This window comes from Poecilia reticulata, linkage group LG3 (genome assembly GCF_000633615.1).
Source record: "Poecilia reticulata strain Guanapo linkage group LG3, Guppy_female_1.0+MT, whole genome shotgun sequence".
Lineage (NCBI taxonomy): Eukaryota > Metazoa > Chordata > Actinopteri > Cyprinodontiformes > Poeciliidae > Poecilia > Poecilia reticulata.
In genome coordinates, this window is record NC_024333.1 from 2,281,375 (window position 1) to 2,299,270 (window position 17,896).

Sequence of the window (17,896 nt, forward strand, 5' to 3'; positions counted from 1 at the left end):
AATAGAAATTTCATTAATTTAACATGTTAAAAATTTTAATGCAAGGAATCACTTTTTTTGTGTGTTTTTATACAACCAAAGTTCTGACGGGAACCTCTGTATTTGCACGTTTTTCTGGTCCGCCTGTAAATCTGACGAACAAGTGACATCCGCAAAAACCACAGCGTCGGATAACGAAGCTGCTTCTTTTGACCCACTAGGAGTTCATTTCTGCTTCTAAACTGTTCTGATGGGATGCAGGTGACGACTATTGTTGTGTTCAAGTTGCACTAAAAGCAGTTAGCCTAGAGGTGAAGCTATTCAAGGCTAAAATAGCATCTTAAAGCTAAACACGTGGCAGCAGCACAGACGTCCTCAAGGCTAACAGCATCAACAGGCTACAGCTTTCTAAAGAAGTAAATTTATGTGTGTTTGTGTGTGTAAGTGTGGTTGTGTATGTGTGTGCATGTGAAAAAATTCTGGGATTAAGTCTAACATCAAGCCAGTGAATCATCCTGTTAAGGTCCAACAGTGAGCCACATGCTAACCCTACCAGCCAGACGCCCATCCTGGCCATTTCACTCGCTGCTTCTAATTAAACGAAGCCGGAGGGTAAAATTACCTTCTGCAAGTCCAGTGAAGAAAGCTTTGTGGACATGTGTGATGGAGGCTTTTGTTCATCTGCAACAAAGAATCTTAAGCAGATGTGAGTGCATGGGGGTGTGTGTGCGTGTGTGGGCCTTCAGTTTCATATATTTGTTCAACTTGTAATTGTAATTCAGAAGGATAAAATCTGCTTATACTAAATCATTTTAAGCTGAAATGTTCAGGTTGTTTCAGTATTATTTTTATGAAAACTAATTCCAAGGTTTCTGTCTCTAAGCTGACTCATGCTTTCATTACCAGATTTCACACAGTCCATACCATTAGCATTTATCAAAGGCCACCAGTTACCAGTTACTTTGTCAGCATGTTTCCTTTAACTCACCGAGACTTGAAATCGCTCATGTCATAAACAATACATGTAGTTGATGATGTGCTGAAAGGAGTTTATCTCACTCATGGTCTTGTTTACAGAGTCATTTATGCTAATAGAGACATTTAGTCTTTGGCACAAGATGCAGCGTTATGTGACAGCTAACATCTTTCATCTAGGAGAGTGTGAGCGGTTTCTTTCTATTTAGAACACCAGGAAACAGAAGCATGTCAGAGTTGTATTTTGTCTTTCATTTTTACATAATGCTTTTAGTTTTGCACCAGGGAAGATAACTGCAAAGATAAAGCAGGTCCTTGAGCCCTCTTGGTTATTTGGCTCAATCTTCTGTTAAAAACTTTGGGATAATGTTCAACTAAGTTTTGAGAATCATGTAAAATTATTGGTTCCATCCTGTTTTTACCACTTGTGAAACACTGCCAAACTTAGCCCTATTGTCTCTCATCCTGAGATAGAAACTTTGCAATGCTCTTTTCACTTCTTTACTCAAGAGATACATGTGAAAAATAAAACATCCTGCTGGTGCGTATCTAACCCACACAATCTTATCCTAAAGCCGAGGCTCTGTTTAAAATCGGCAGTAATAACTTTAACCAGCAGAGGGCGGCTGACCTACTCCTGGCGTTTCAAGACAAGAAGAAGGTTTAGAGACATATTGACAGCAAGTCAGACAAAGACAAAGGGTGTTAGGGTTCTCTTAATCTCTTAGAGATCTCCTGAAAACCTGTTCTAAAGATTCTACAGCCCAGACGACTTTAAACTCTCCTGCTGTACATCCAACTGTCTTTTCCAGCATCCTACCAGATTGTTGTTTGGAGGAAAGCAAATCAAGAGAAGCAGCTTCGTTTTCATTGTTGTTGTTTGCAGATGTAGCCAAAATGTTTTAGTTTGCTAATATCCATGTAATTATTTCATCAAAATAAATGCACTAATGTCCCACCCCTACAGATAAAGTGAATTTTAAAAGCCACAGTCCAATTTTCAAATATTTCCAAAAGGTTGATTCCAAAAGGGACCTATAGATCAGTTCAAGCCCACAGGCCCCCATTCCCTTACATCTGGCCCTGCACACAAAACATATGTGTATTTTGACCAGTAGTAGATTAAACCACGGTCATTTTAGATTGAATCTTCAGTACAATTTCATATTGTAACCACGTTTCTACTACATCAGAGGTTGAGGTAGCTAAGTCCTATTGTTTCTTTTTTTACCTGTTGTCTATCTTTTCCACTCTAAACTCCATGCACACCTCTGTCTGTGTGTGGGAGACAGAACAAACAACCTTTGTAACTTAGAACAACATAAACATATAATGTTGGTTCTGTTGACCTTGCCAGCTGGTCCGCGGTCTGACCAACACGTTGATGTTCACTGTCTCTTGTTGGTTCTTTGAAAAAGAATGAAACTTACCCAGAGATCCATGTGATAACATGATGCAAGATAAAACCCGGCCACATTATGAACCAAGTCCAACAAGCAGTCAGTGAGTCGTGATGAAGGTGCATTAGCAGCACCAGTCATACTGGGTCTGGTTTCACAGCCACCAGTTCTCCTTAATAAACCATGGAGATATTCCACTTTCTGAGACACTCTTGTCTGAATCCAGCCTTTCAAGATGCTGAATGGTCCTGATGGCTGAGTGGCTGAGAGCCGGCGCTGCCTCTTCTCTCACAATATGAAATGTTTGGGAATTCTTTTGTGTCTGCTCCTCAGTCTGACCCCGCGAAAGCTGCGGGATCAGCAAAGGAGGCTTACAACCATCCTCATTTATTTACCATGCTTTTATCTAATTCCTAATGCCCCCAGCTTATTCCTCTTAATGGCCCTTCAGGGCTGCACAGGAGGAAAGGAAAGTGTGCAAACATCACTGGGTACAGCAGTGGAATGTGACCAGAACTGATAAGTAAAGCAGCTTTTCTCTTAAGAGGAAATTGATCTCAGGAAAACCTTCGTTATATGAGAGTTTTTCCACTCTTAATGAAAAATCTAAAGGTTTCATCCCACCCACTCCTTCCAAAATAGCTTGGAAATGTCCTCACCTTTGATGTATGCTGTAATGGACAAGGGTCTAATGTGGTGGATGTGTATTTTTCACATCCACCAGAGTAGAAATGTCTTTTTACTTCACTCAAAGTGTGTCATTTATTTTGACAATTATAACTATTTTAGGTGTTAATTACTCCAAAAGTATCAGCATTTATTAAAGAAACAGTAACCTGCAACTAAGTAGGACCCAGGATTTCCCCAGTGTATTATAAGCCTGGTGGGCCTCCAGGTTTTACTTGTGCCCCCACCAGGCTCAGCATTGGTGATTTAAGTATTTTTTTAAATGTTTGTATTTTTTAAGATTTTATAATTGGTGTTCAGGTATTAATCTTCCAATCTTTCAATAACACATAATTATCAAGTGATATTTTCAAATTTCTTGTCAACTTTAAACACAGAAACAGAGTGAAAATTAAATTAGAAGGAAATTAAAAGGTGAATTATGCCATCCCTGCATTAAATGTATCTTACATTATTCCATACTGTGTCAAAGCCACTCTTTTAGAAAGAGCCTCTAAATTTTGTAAAAAATGTTCTCTTCTCTTGCAAATCATTTAAATAATGCAACCACAAAAAGACACCTAACTAAAGGGGGAGCTACTATTATTTGTAAAGCGTAAAAAAAAAAACTAATCTGAGGTTTGAGAAAGGAAAAAGACTTGACTGACGTTGCACTCCCACTGGCGAAAAAATTTTACAAATCGGAATTACAGAAATAAATGTGCTTAATTGAAAGCATAAAGCATTAATTATTCTTGTGATAAAATTACGAGAATAAAGTCATACTATTATGACTTTATTCTCAATATTTCGACTTTATTCCTGTTCGACTTTATGACTTTATTCTTTTGATATTACGACTTTGTTAACGTAAATAAATCACAAGGGGACTCTTGTAATTAAATTTTTTTCTTAGTTTTTCTTAGCATGGCCGCAATACTGCGCCGCAGAACGATGATGACAGAGCAGGAGAAGTGTGCGGGTCGCTCCCTCCAGTCCTGAGGAACCCACCTGTAGCCGTGCTGCGTGTCCACGCACAGCCCTCCGTTGAAGCAGGGGTTTCTGGGATACGAGGCACAAGGCTGATGGGACTGCTCCCGTCCCGGGCAGGAGCACACGGCCTTGGACTCCACCATGACGGAAACCAGGCTCATGGTGCCGCAGTCCACCACCGTGGGCGCGTCCCGCACCTCCAGCACACTGGTGCAGCCGCTGGAGCCAGCGCACTCTGAACCGGGACACTCATCCACCCGGACCTGGAACACGCTGACCTGCAGGAAGGACTGGAGCTGGAGAGAGTAAAAACAAAACCCAATCGGTGTCAGACTAATAACAGACATCATTTATCAGAGTTCCAGCAGCACAGGCAGTACTCTCTTAAATAAGAGCTGTGCAGCATTTTTTTTCTTCTCCCCCTTTTTGACACTGATATGTTCTCTGGTTGTTATCACTGCAGGCAACACAACTTCTTCTTCCTATTGTTTTGTTCTTCTATCTTTCAGACTCACACAATAGGATGTATTTTCCTTTGCACAGGCACCAACTACTAGCAGGGTGATAGTACAGAGACAGCGATCCCTCACCGACTGCCCACACACATACACACGCACACACAGCCAACTGTGTTGGATCAGTGTAAAAAAGACAAAAGCAGAAGCACTGCAGCCTGGTAATGAACCCAGGTCTCTGCTGCGCTGAGAGAGTGAGTTCCACTTTTTCTGCTTTGCTTGTTTTTCTTCTCAAATGTTGCAGGGAAAGAAAAAAAAGCCACCCACCACAACAACATCATTCATTTAGACTCCTGCCATCTTAAAAGTGTGGCTGGTCTGTTCGGGAACAACTCGGCCTGTCAGTGCATGCAATTCAACAGCTGTTAAGCTGGAAGTGGGATTTGACTTTTCAGTTTTTTTTTCTTTTCCCTTGAAGAAATAATTATAGTTTGAAAACTATAGGCACAAGACATCTGAATGCACTTTATTTCAACAGGCAGTTTAATCCAGACACAGGTCCATTTTAAATGACTCAAGTTATCTTTATCTGATATTTAATTTTCCTAATGATCTGAAACATTTAGGTGTGGAAAAAAAAAACAAAACTGAAAAACATCTGAAAGTGGCCACACAACAGCATGTGCTGTACACTAAGCAGTTCACAGCAAAAAAAAAAAAAAAGTCTGTGCAGTGGTTTTCCGTGCAATAGTCCGGAAAAGTGGGCTACATGGTGGTCAGGCAGGGAGGAATTTATGACCCTCAAGGTTGAGGAGAGCGATAAAGCTTTGGAAGGGAAAATTGAGTGGAAACTGAGTGTGTGCTGTGTGTGGTGTACGCATGAAGATGTCCTGTCATTGGCTTGCAGTGGTGACGCAGCACATGTATGTTTCCGCTGAACTGACGTTGGGTGATAACGTCCACACAGACACATTCAGTGTGAGGAAAAAGTGGAAATGAAAGCAGGTCAGCTTATGCTCAATGTTCTGGACTGAATGGACTTTATGCAGTGTGAAATGACAGCGCAGGCTAAGCAACACTTCCTCACTCGGCTCTGCTGAAATAGTGACTGTAATTGTGATAAGGGCTGTTTATATAGGTCACGCTTTTTGCTGACTGATGTTGTATACTAAATATGTAAGCGATATGCTGCATTTTTGCTGATTTAAAGTATTTTTCCCCCATTTGAGGCTTCCCTAAATGTGACCTGCCTGCATCATTAATGTTTTTGCTGTCCAGGCAAATCAAAGCTGAATGTATTAATTCACTGCCTTCTTTCAACTTTGATGATGCGAAAGGAATGTGCAGCCAGACAGGGAATTAATTTGCAGATGAAAGAAGGCCATGTTGAACAAAGTGATTCACTCATGAATGAACTGTCGATAATTATGAAGTCGCTTAAATATGTATATCAATAAAACCTCTGCTCTTTTTTGTAGAAGACACTATTGACATGACAGAGACTGGAGACTCTCTGGTGAAGTACTTGACTTCTTCTCTGTTTCAATAGGAAACTTTTCATCAGAGTGAACAGAAGTGACATGTGGGGCACCACAAGGTTCAGTCCTGGAGTTTAATAGCTGCTTGTTTCTGATAGTTCACATTGTGAGAAGTAATGAGATAAGTTACCATAGCTACACAGATGACACAGCACTCTATGTTATGTCACCAGGTGACTATGATCCCATCCAATCACTGAACAGATGCTTAGAACAAGTCAATAACTTTCTTCAGCTAAACAGAAGTTAAAGCTATCTTTGGACCTAATGAGGAATGATCTAGAGTTGTAGATCTAGAGTCAACACACAGCTTCAATTATTACAGATAGAAACTAGAGATCTGGGTGTAGTGATGAACTCTGACCTGAACATTCAGAGCCACATAAAGACAGTTACAAAGTCGGCCTTCAGTCACCTGCAGAACATTTCCAGGATTAGAGGACTTATGTCTCGGCAAAAGAGAGTTTCTAGAGAAACTCATCCATGTGTTTATCGGTGGTCACATTGATTACTGCAACAGCGTCTCACAGGTCTGAATAAAATCAATCCTCCAGCTGCGGCTGATCCAGAACGCTGCTGCTGGTGTTCTGACTAAAACCAGGAAGATAGACCACATCACCCAGTTCTAAAGTCGTTCCATTGAGATAATAGACTTTAAAATACTGCTGTATTTTATAGATCACTGAACAGCTTAGCACCAAAATACATTAAAGATCTACTGTTGCATCAGCCTTCCAGAGCTCTCAGGTTTTCTGGTTTCTTGATTAAAACCCAGCTGTTTAGAGCTGCTTTTGATTATAGCACATAGATCATGGATCAATATATTTGATGTGTATTTGTTTGACGGTTTTGATGATGACACTTGACAAAATGTAATGTTTGTTGCTGGTTTCAGAATTGGTTACTGAATTATGTCCTCCTGCTGTGAAGCATTTTGAACCGCCCTGTTGCTGAAATATGCTATTCTAATATTCTAATAAACTTAACTTGTAGGAGCCACTTCTTTATTGATGGCTTATTTTCATCAAAAGTGAGCAGACCTCTTTTTTTATGCTCCAGGAAAGCTTTCGGTCACGCATCAGTCAACTCTGCAACAGACAGAAATCTGTTGATGTCAGCTCTGGCTGTCAGCAGTAGAAACAGCAGTTGGTTTAACACAGTAACTTTCAGCCAAAGCCACATATTTAGCAACTAATTGATTTACCAGCAAGTTCTTCTTTGTGGTGCAGTCATATTTAAATCGTTAAAGTAGCTTAATTGTCTCTAAAAAGCTGGTGGTAAGCTGCCTTTAGGACAGGCGCGAGGATGAAAACACCTGAGGGGTCGAACGATCTCTAAATGTTCTTGGATCAATTACACACTGTACACTCTGAATTTTGTTGGATATAAAAATAGTGTACATCGCATGCTATAAGAGGCTCAACCCACACACTCCAACTGTAAAAGATTAATCGTACAGCTGTGTTCTGTCCATCAAACAGTCACATCCAATAAATTAGAATATGCATCCATATGCAGGTCGCTTGTCAGATTAAAAGTTTGGAAATAACATCACTGAAGCAGGTAATTAACAAACTTTACATGTAGCCCATGGAAGACAGTTTTTATTGGTTTGGTGTAATATTCTCATTTTAAATGTCATATTTTCATTAGCTGTAAGTGGAAAATCATCATAAATAACAGTAATAAGGCTTTCACACACCCACTTGTGTGTAATTAGTCTAATTAATGCATTATTCCTTCCTGAAATAAATGGACTTTACCATTCTATCCTGATTTAATAAATTGGTCTGTATACATGGATGCATGTTTCTGTGACACAAAAAAGGCAGCAGAATTTTTTTTTTACATTAGTTTGAGTGGTGAAAACTTTTCTTTTTGTATTTTAAAATATTCTAGCAGTTATTAGGTTATGTGGAACAGTCTCAATTTTTCTGAATAAATCTCACATGAAATACAATTGCAGATGGAACACAGACAGAGATGCTCTTCAGTGTTCAGAACTCCAGATTTCTGTGTAACAGGTTACAGATTAATACTTGGATTAACCTCTATAGATATTAAAAATTTACTTTACCTGGTGGAAGCAATTTATTGCTGCACAATAAATTGTCCCAGAAATTAAATGATAATATTGTTGGTTTGAGGCCTTTTTCAAGTACTATATTGATAATATCACACTAATGCAAGTTTGGCAGTAAACTTAAATTTTATTTAAAAAATTAATAAATAATAAAAAACACTTAAGAATAAAACCGGAAGATGTTTTGAATAAAATAAAACATATTTTATTTTATTGACAAAAGGCGGGGCTGCACTGTGTTGGTAGAGCTGTTGCCTTGCAGCAAGAAGGCTCTGGGTTCGAGCCCCGGTCTTTCTGCATGGAGTTTGCATGTTCTCCCTGTGCATGTGTGGGTTTTCTCCGGGTACTCCAGTTTCCTCCCAAAGTCCAAAAACATGACGACTGTCAGGTTAATTGGTCAGTCTAAATTCCCCCTAGGTGTGTGTGTGTGTGTGTGTGTGTGCATGGTTGTTTGTCCTGTGTGTCTCTGTGTTGCCCTGCGACAGACTGGCGACCTGTCCAGGGTGACCCCACCCCTCGCCCGGCACGCCCGCTGGAGATAGGCACCAGCAACCCTCCTGACCCCACCAAGGGACAAAGGTGTACATAAAATGGATGGATGGATATTTAAACAAATAAAATACATAAACAAATAATGAAGAAAGCAGAACCAAACACAACTTGAACCATAAATGAAATGAATTGTGAATTCTCTCTAGATAAAATTGCTCTTTAAAAAAATATTAAATTGGAATGAAAATTTATATAAATGCACCAATCCAATATGAATGTTTGTATCAGTTTTGATATTTAAAAATAAATCTCTATCAGCCATCAGTGACAATGTGCCTGATCCATAAGAGCCGATCTATTCAGTCTAATTCTATGCTTTGTGCACTGAGCAATGTGATGCTTTATTATTTATTTTACATTATATCCTAATTGCCCTTTCTGAACCATTTGGGAGAAAGTTTGTAATGAAGCTACTGTTTTTTTTTTAAGTTATCGAATACATTTATAATTCAGTACATTTATGTCTGTGTTTAAAAAGAGAAATGTTTTAAGTCAGGCCAGCAGTGTTTTTCTGTATCGGATCAGTATCAGTCAATACTAAAACTCAGATATTGGTATCAGAAGTGAAAAAAGTGGATCGGTGTCCCTAAAGCTTATTGATTTCATTTTAATTCATCATAACTGATTTACTACTTATTGCGACAGGCTTGGGGCTTTCCTCCAATGCATTTAGAAGCTTCCAGTTCCCTCCATGTGGCCGTCTGGGCAGCGTTAATTAACAGGATGAACATCAGTAACATCATTTTTTATTTATGTTTTTTTATTATTATTATTTTAAAGAATCAAAGTTTAATGTCAGGTAAATAGATTTGGAGTGAGAGCCCAGAGGGAAGGGATCAGACCCAGTTCTGAGGCAGAAACAGAAGGACGGAGATAATCTGGTCTACTTTTTTATATCAATCTACTTCTGAGCCATTACTGGAGAACTGAGCACATTAATAATAAACACCGCTTCATCTTCTGCACGGCTTTCCTTTCGTTCCATTCCTCCCCCCTCTTCCCCCATCCTCCCCTTCGCCACGCTTCACATCTCATTCTGATCAATGTCTTCTCCAGAGAACTTGGCTGAATTCAGATGAAATGCTCTGTGCTCTCCTCACAAATCACACCTGAAAGTTTCTACCTCTGTGCTCTCCCATCTTTCTCTTCCTCAGTCCAGGCTTGTCTCTCCACGCCACTCTCCTCCTCAATTTTTATCCGCGCACGTTTTTCCCTGGCTGCAGCTCCACTCTTTCTGTCATCCTTGAAGATAGCCGTATGAAACGGGAGGAAAGGCTGAAAGGCTGAGGGCTGACTGTGGTTATTCACCTGAACTGACCACCGCAATCTTAACCGGGTTGGACTGTTTCTACCCCCTAACAAACATGCATTTGCAAACAGAGTGTGGCTCATCAGCCCATTCCAGGACACCAGCTCCGGCTGCGTGTCTCTGGGCGGTGGAACGGAGACAATGCAGCCTGGGAGGACGACCTCCTGAAGGCTCACGCTAGCAGAGGTCAGGCGATTCCTCAGACTTCTGAAACAAGAAATTCCATCTGACAGACCTCGCTTTGTATGGATATTTCATTTAAAGTAACCTTAACTTGAACATGTCAACACTAAAAATGGAGGAAACAACATCATATAAAAACAAAATTCTATAGAAGCTTTATAAAGCCATTAATGGCGAGGAATAAAGTTTGACTCAATCCTACTTCCAGTATCTAAAACTATACACAAGCAGATCAGGTGTCAATTAATTTAGTCATTGATTAATTATTAAATGCTCAATAAATCTATTTGCTGACATAACATAGAGCAGAAATTAAGCCAAAACTGTATTCTCTCTGTAGATGCTTTTGAAATCAGCATTTAAGTTCACATGCTCTCTTCTATGGCTAGCAGATCTGCACAATCCATTAGATGTTAATGTTAACAGCTCTCTATGAAGTTCAGGATACGTGTCGGCACGGTAACCAGCCTTTTAAACTCAGAGAAAAGTTATCCCTGGCCTTCTTTCCGGGCTGCAGTCGGTCAGGCGGATGCAGCCTGTGCGTGGCTAGCAGCAGATCTGGGTCATCACTCAGGTTCAAACGGTCTCAGACGAACCCTCAGGGAGAATTACCTGCTGCTGCTGGCTGAAAGGGCTGTTCTCACCACGCTGCCATTCTCAGACGGGGATGCACATTCAATGCCAGCACTGACGGTTGTGCACTTTTGCAGTCATGCTGCTTTATGCTCCTAAAACTGTTTCCTTCACTTCTCAGTTGTGCGCTGACACGCACACGCACTTAAAAAAAATCCACCTATTACTGTGTGGTTCTCAATCAGGTGAAACGACGGGACGCTCTAATCCTGTTTACGCCGTCGTCTTGTTTACATATTCCCTGACAGTCGTGTGTGGAGCTATAGAGTAATCCGGCTGATTATCCTTCCCACTGGAAATGAAAGTTAGAGGAAATATGAATGATCTGTACGGGAAAGAAATGAAGTGAAAGGCTACATGCTTCACACTTTATCTACTGCTAAGCCCTGATATACACACTATGTTTTCTTGTTTATGTTTTCTTGTCTAGTTTGGGGAAAAAAGCAACAGCACAAGGACAAATGAGTATTTAATTATATAATATAGATCAGGGGTCACCAACTCCAGTCCTTGAGGGCTACCATCCTCCAACTTTTAGAGATGTCTCTGCTCAAACACACCTGGTTCACATAAACTGCTCATTTCCAGCCTATTGCTGAGAGGAATGAATGCTGGTGAGGAAATTAAGACATTTTGGAGCAGAGGTATATCTTAAAGTTGCAGGATGGTAGCCCTTGAGGACTGGAGTTGGTGACCCCTGCTATAGATTTTTAAATATGTTTAAAATCAGCCAATTGAGGGACTTTGCTTTTCAAATTTTTTATAGTTGTATTTGTTACTTTTTTATTATTGTTAAATGCAGTTTTTGTCCAAAATTATAGAGTGAGAAGTGCGTACATGAGCATGATTGACCCTGTAGCCCCTCCTCCAGCCTCTGATTGGTTGTTTCCTGATTGGGAGCAGTGTACAACTCCCTGGCAGTGTACAACAGCAGGTGGCTGTTGGACCACAAGGAGGAGGCACAGGAGATCAATTTTTTCACTCCATATCTGTCTCATGTTCTACTGTCAGGACGGAATGACAGTTTTAATAAATATGTAAAAAATATTTATTTTCAAAAGAGTTACCTCCTGCAGCTTTGAAGGACTTACTGGAACAGCAAACTTATTGGACAGACATGAACTTGCTTCAAGCAACCAAGGGCAACAATCAAAATGAGCAACAGATGAAAAATCCTCCAAAATGTATGCAGCAGACAAAACTGACCATCACTGCCCCCTATTGGACAGGAGGGTGAAACTGTCGACCACAATCAAGTTAGAAATGGAGCCACATTTACCTGAACCCAAACTTCAAATAATTATTCCCGTGTGAATAAATCCATGTTTTCTTTTTTTTTTTTTTTCATTTAAATGAAGTGATCCTTTTCATCTCCCGATTGCTCAATATATAAACTTTTTACCGCATTACACTGACATAAGGTCCACCCAAACTTAAAGTCAGTACTATGTGTAAGTCAGCATGTTATTAGGTTAAGGAAACCGAGGTCATGACCTTTGTCAATATGGTAAAAGACACTTTGACACTTGCAGTGGTCGGGAATCAAACCAGCAACCTCTGTGGCTGCAGCAGAAGCACTTTGCCAGCTGAACCACAGTGCCCTGCAGGTACAAGCGCAGCTCCAAACAAACATCAGCTCAAACAGAGAGCACAACCCCGCTTTTAAGGCTCGGTCGCACCGACACCCACAGGTGGAAAGTGCACTTACTCCGTGCAGTTGACTAGATTATGTGAGTGCCACTCAGGAGGCAGAGCTGTCAGTCCAGTGAGAGCAGAGACCCCAACAAAACAATCAAGCTGACAAGACTTTATTGTGTTTACCGGGACTGTCGGCATGAAAGCCTGTGAGATGTACAAAGTGACCTACCTTTTGTTTGTGGGCGGCTAGGTAGCCGTGCATTTTCTCCGGCTGCAGGAAGGAGGGGCCGGCGCTCACAGCAAAGCGGACGTCCAGCATTCGCTCCTTCACGTCCATGAGGCTGAAGATGTTAACATCACCCGGTGGGACGGAGAGCATCTCCGACAGGAAGTCCACCAGCAGCTCGTAGCGGCTACGCTGCTTCCCTCGGAGCTCCATGAACTCCCTGGCAGTGATGTCTGTAGAAAGCAGATGGGACAAATGCATTACTGGTCTCCATTATTTTTACACATGTTGTGTGTCATAGTAGTTTTTGTAAAAAAAAATATTTTTGTCACACAAACATCAGTATTTTATTAGCATTATATGAAGTAGAGCATTACTAAGTAGTGGTAGTATCAGCAGTAAAATGGACAATAATAGAAAATGTAGTCAAGATCCGTCCGTCTGTCCGTCCATTTTCTATACACCCTTGTCCCCTAGTGGGGTTGCCAGACCTAGCTCCAGCTAACGTTCAGGGCGAGAGGCGGGGTACACCCTGGACAGGTCGCCAGTCTGTCACAGTAGTCAAGATTATTAACTAATAAAAAACATTTGTTTCACACATGTACTCGGCACACCTCAGTGACTTCTATGTTGAACCATCTTTTTGTAGTCTGGTGAAAAGCAGCTCTTTGTTCTACGCTGTGATTCACTACTGAGAAATGATTGTTCCTCAAGGTGTGGACCCTGTTGAAGTTTTAAATATTACCCGATTGCTGATGTTTTCCCATGATGTTTGTCATACACCAGTTCCATGTTAGGAAGCTTACCAGAAATCGCCTGCATCAAACAACAACCATCCTCCATTGTGAAGAGAGAAGAGCCGATCTGAACGTGGCTGTTAATGGTAAATCAATATCTGGAGACTTGGCCAAAACGGACTGAATGGCTTCATTCACTTCCTCCATGGCCATTGCTAAAACTACAACATTAATAATAATAATAATAATAATAATAATAATAATACATTACTGTAATTGCAACATTCTTTACATCTTGAAATCTCAAAGGGTTACAAAGGTCTAAAACCAAAACAAGAAATTTCAATAAAAATAACTAAGTGAACCAAAAATGTTCAGTGACTGGATTGTGGTGACCTCAGAGTGTCAGGGAGGGCATTTCTACAATGTTTGAAGAATCTCAATCCTTGAAGAATCTAAATTAATGAGTTACAATAATATTTAATTTCCCTTTGGGATTAATAAAATATATTTGAATTTGAATTGTATAGATCTGGCCACCAAAATGGCAGACTACTACCCGGTGTGCTTAAAAAGCACAGAAAACCACACTCATTGTTCAGACGTCTCCTGTCTATTCACTGATTGGCCTGGTTGAGATTCTACCAGAGAACCCAAGTTCAGAAAATCCATGATGATGTTAATCAATATAGATATTAAATGCTTTTGGTTAATTTTACCCATGACGCTCTGGGTCATAGTTCACTTCCTACTTTTTGAGCGGTCTTTGGTCCGCTTGGCGTTCATTTAAACATTCAAACCACACCGGAGTTCACTTCCACCAAACTGAGTCCGAGGTTTTTAGGCGAACCAGAGTTTGATGGCACATTCACACCTCCGCATACCAACTGGACTTTCTAGACCAAAAATCTAGAGTTTTATTAAAGCGGACCAAACAAGGCTGGTGTGGATGCACCCTTAGCTCCAGCTTAAAGAAAAAATAAAAAAACAAACCTCTCTAATTATTTATCTCCTACTTGTTGTTCCATATCATGCAAATGTTGCCGTTTTCTCTCCAGCAGTGGGATCAGGTGTGTTGTAAATGAAAACGAGGACGGCAGGATGATTAGGTCAGCAAGAGAAAAGAGAGAGTCAGAGTCGGAACATTAGGAGACAAGACTGGGAGCTCAGAACGGGCTCAGCGGATACAGCGAGAGGGATTGAGGCAAATGTCAGCTCCCATCAGTGGGTCCACGGGGAGAAACAAGGACATGGGCAGACAGAGACACAGTCAGGAGGGCTGGGGGAAGAAGGATTGTAACTCCTAATACAGAATGTCAGCCTTTGCACCTGGCTTTGATCCAACCTCACAACACACTCCTGCTTTCTCCTTCCCAGAGGCTTATTGGAGCCGCTGCAGTCTCTCTCTCCTGCCTGTGGGTTTAGCATTTACACATGCAGGTGGGGGGGGGGAGAAAGAAATATATCCTGTTTATCATTGTATATTGTTGTGAGGAGTAGAGTGATTAAACAGTGTGGAGCTTGGAAAGTTTATTAACTAAAAGTAGGAAACTCAGCAGAATCATTTAAAGGCTGGTATGATGGCCAAAGTGTGGCGTCTGCAGCGTCTGCAGCGTCTGCAGCGCCTGCAGCATCTGTACGTGCAGCTCAAACAGGTTGTGAAGCTACATCTAATATATGGGCTAATTCTACATAGATTACATCTTAATCAGCATACTATCCACTAAATAGAACTTAAACGTTTTCCAGACACCACAGCTGAATTCCTGCCCAATGAGAGATGTGCTTGCTCAGATAAAACTTCCAACCTAACCGCTTCATTGTGTCTTGCTTTCCTCCCCGACTGTCTGAGGAGGAAAAACAGCAGGAAAACGCTCACATCTTTATTCTAACAGACATGCAGTAGACTGCAGCAAAACTGCTTCACCATCAGCTGCTGTTTTTGCATGTTTACCTGCAGTATCTATCAGGTGTCAATAAAAAGAGACTAACTGCAGATCCAGTCATACCAACGGAAAGGAGCTTCACAAAACAAAACATGCTCAGTACAGTGTTTGATGTTGCTGTGATGATGACAACTAGTTGCCTGTTTTTAGCCAACCAGATTCATGGCAGACCTGGTATTTTACCTAGTCATACACGTTTTGGTTTTTAGTATCAGTTTGGTTCAGTGTAAAACAAGAAGACCTGCAGCGGTGTGACCTTCGGAAGATTTACTTTGGAACTCTGTTTTTTTCTTTTTAGTTCATGTCCTGGAATGATGGCAGCATTAGGTCTGATTTGTTCTTATTTTTAAAGTTTTTTATTCATATCTTCTGGTTGAGGCGTTGCATGTTTGGACAGATATTTTTTTCTGGTTTTGGATGCTAAGCAGATAGAAGGGTTTTTGCTCTTACTTTATAACTTTTGGATGGTTATTATGTGTGGCAACAACGTATTGTTTTAACAACTGAAAGCAGCTGGTTAGCATCTCAAAAGCTCAGATAAAACCTGAACTTTGACCCCAAATCTCTGGATGGATGCTGAGCAGGGAGAAGAGGAGGATGTTCAAATAATCTCTTCCACCAATAAAAATGCTCAAATATCAAACGAGACACAAAATTGCTTCTTTTCCAAATTTTAACTACAGAAATTTTATAACAACTTTATATTTGTTTTTAGGTTTCATACGTTTTCTTCAATGGGGCATTTAATGTTTATAGAAAGGTACCTTTAAAAAAAGCAAGTAGTGTTGACAAAAAATGACTTCATAAAGAGGATTATTCCTCATGTGATCTGCTTCACACTGCACAGAAAACATCAACCAAACTCTCCTAATATGGACGTTTTCTGTATTTAAGCAGATGTTTCACCTCACCATCTTTTAAATCCGAATCATAACCGTTTTCTTTAAGACAGAGATCCTCACAGACATTTACACATATGCTGACTGGAGCATGTTTTTATTTGGTTTTCTTCAGCTCAGCATCTGTGCCAGTACAAATCAAACTGCCGTTCTGATGCTCTTCAGTCTGATGTTTAAATTTAGACACTTTTCTGAAGCTTTATTGTTTTAAACTTAAGACCTTAATGAAACATGGAAAAATAAATTAATAAGTTATACTAATAGCTCTCTAAATTATAAGTGGGTTATGGGAAAACTTAAGCAATTGAAATACAACTTTGTTAACTTAAGTAGATTTTTTTTTCACTCATGTGACCGAAATATCTGACATTAAAAAAATAATTATGGAAGATATTCATCCATCGTTTTAAGACATAACATAAACATAAACTCTCATACACCTAATTAGATTACACCTAATTATTTTTACACCAGGCAGATAAAGTTATCATTAAGCTTGTTTCTGACTCAAAATTGCCAATTTCTAGAATTCTATATTTTTTTTCTAACATTACTTAAACCATGATTGCATGTCAAAAAGGAATGTATGGTGATGCAGAAAATGCATTTTTAATTTGACTAATGTGATTAATTAAACAGTTCCACCATCTCCAACTGTGATGTTCTTCCCGCAGAATAATTCTGTCTTAGTGTCGACTTGTGTTAGACAAGTGGGAGAAGCAAACGAAGTGAATCTCACTTATTATTCCAATACAAATTGATTCCCTTCTTTCTTTAAGTTGAAGTAATAATGAATTTACTCTGGAGGGTGGAGAGATATGAAAACAGACAAAAGAAGGATTCTATGGTCTCTTATTCTGTTGCAGAAATCAACTTCACAAACTGCAGTGTGTGTAATATTATTGCCTCAGCCTGCTGTACGTACTGAATGAACCGTGTGACTGTGGTTTTATATGGGCTCGGTTTGTGGGGCCTGGACATCTCAAGGACTTTTTGTTTACTGTATTTTTACCTTTCTATCAATATTGGAAAAGCAAAAGAGAGCGAGAAAAAGAGGACGAGAGAGAAGAGAGAGAGAGAGACTTAATCCCACTCAGGCAGATTTAACTAGTGCTTTTTTTGAGCTTCCTTATTGCATTCCACATTTGTTCTTGAAATGGGATTTAGAATGTCAAGGAGGGTGTAAGTAATGCTATAAGTAGAATATTTTCATAATCCCCGGCACTGAAAATCAATGAGTGTTTACTCTAAAGCTCCACAAGGAAAAATAAAATCCTGGAAATGACTACAGTTAAACATTATCCGTGCACGCACGCACTTATGCACACAAACGCAAAAAAATAAAATAAAATAAATTCCAGAAGCTTTCTGTATCCCAGGATGCTCGAGGAGTCATTAGATCTACATTCTGCTTTCAAAGGGCAAGTTTAACATTTTCCTGAAATGATTACAGACTGAACTAGAGGTCAACAGCATTTGAGCGACTTCAGACAGCGTGAGCACACAGGTGTCTGAAACCGGAGCTTTCTTTCTTCTAATCTACTCCTCTTGGTTTCAACAGATGCCATATTAAACAAAGAACATTAATAACCGACTTCTTAAAAAGCTGCTAACCTGCATGATACTGAGAGCAAATTAAACAGTGGAAATATAAGTTTCTCTCATGAAAATCGATTATATATAT

The 17,896-nt window shown here is 40.0% G+C and overlaps 1 protein-coding gene across 1 annotated transcript in view; it reads right to left on the bottom strand.

Moving 5' to 3' along the window:
• The window catches only part of LOC103462246 (neural-cadherin), a 357,031-nt gene that overhangs the window by 115,784 nt on the left and 223,351 nt on the right, over nucleotides 1-17,896 (bottom strand). Inside the window, exons 26-27 of the mRNA XM_008404906.2 lie at nucleotides 12,634-12,863; nucleotides 4,032-4,309 (exon numbers count right to left, since the gene is read on the bottom strand). Coding sequence (XP_008403128.1) covers nucleotides 4,032-4,309; nucleotides 12,634-12,863 — 508 coding nt within the window. The remainder of the gene's footprint in view (nucleotides 1-4,031; nucleotides 4,310-12,633; nucleotides 12,864-17,896) is intronic.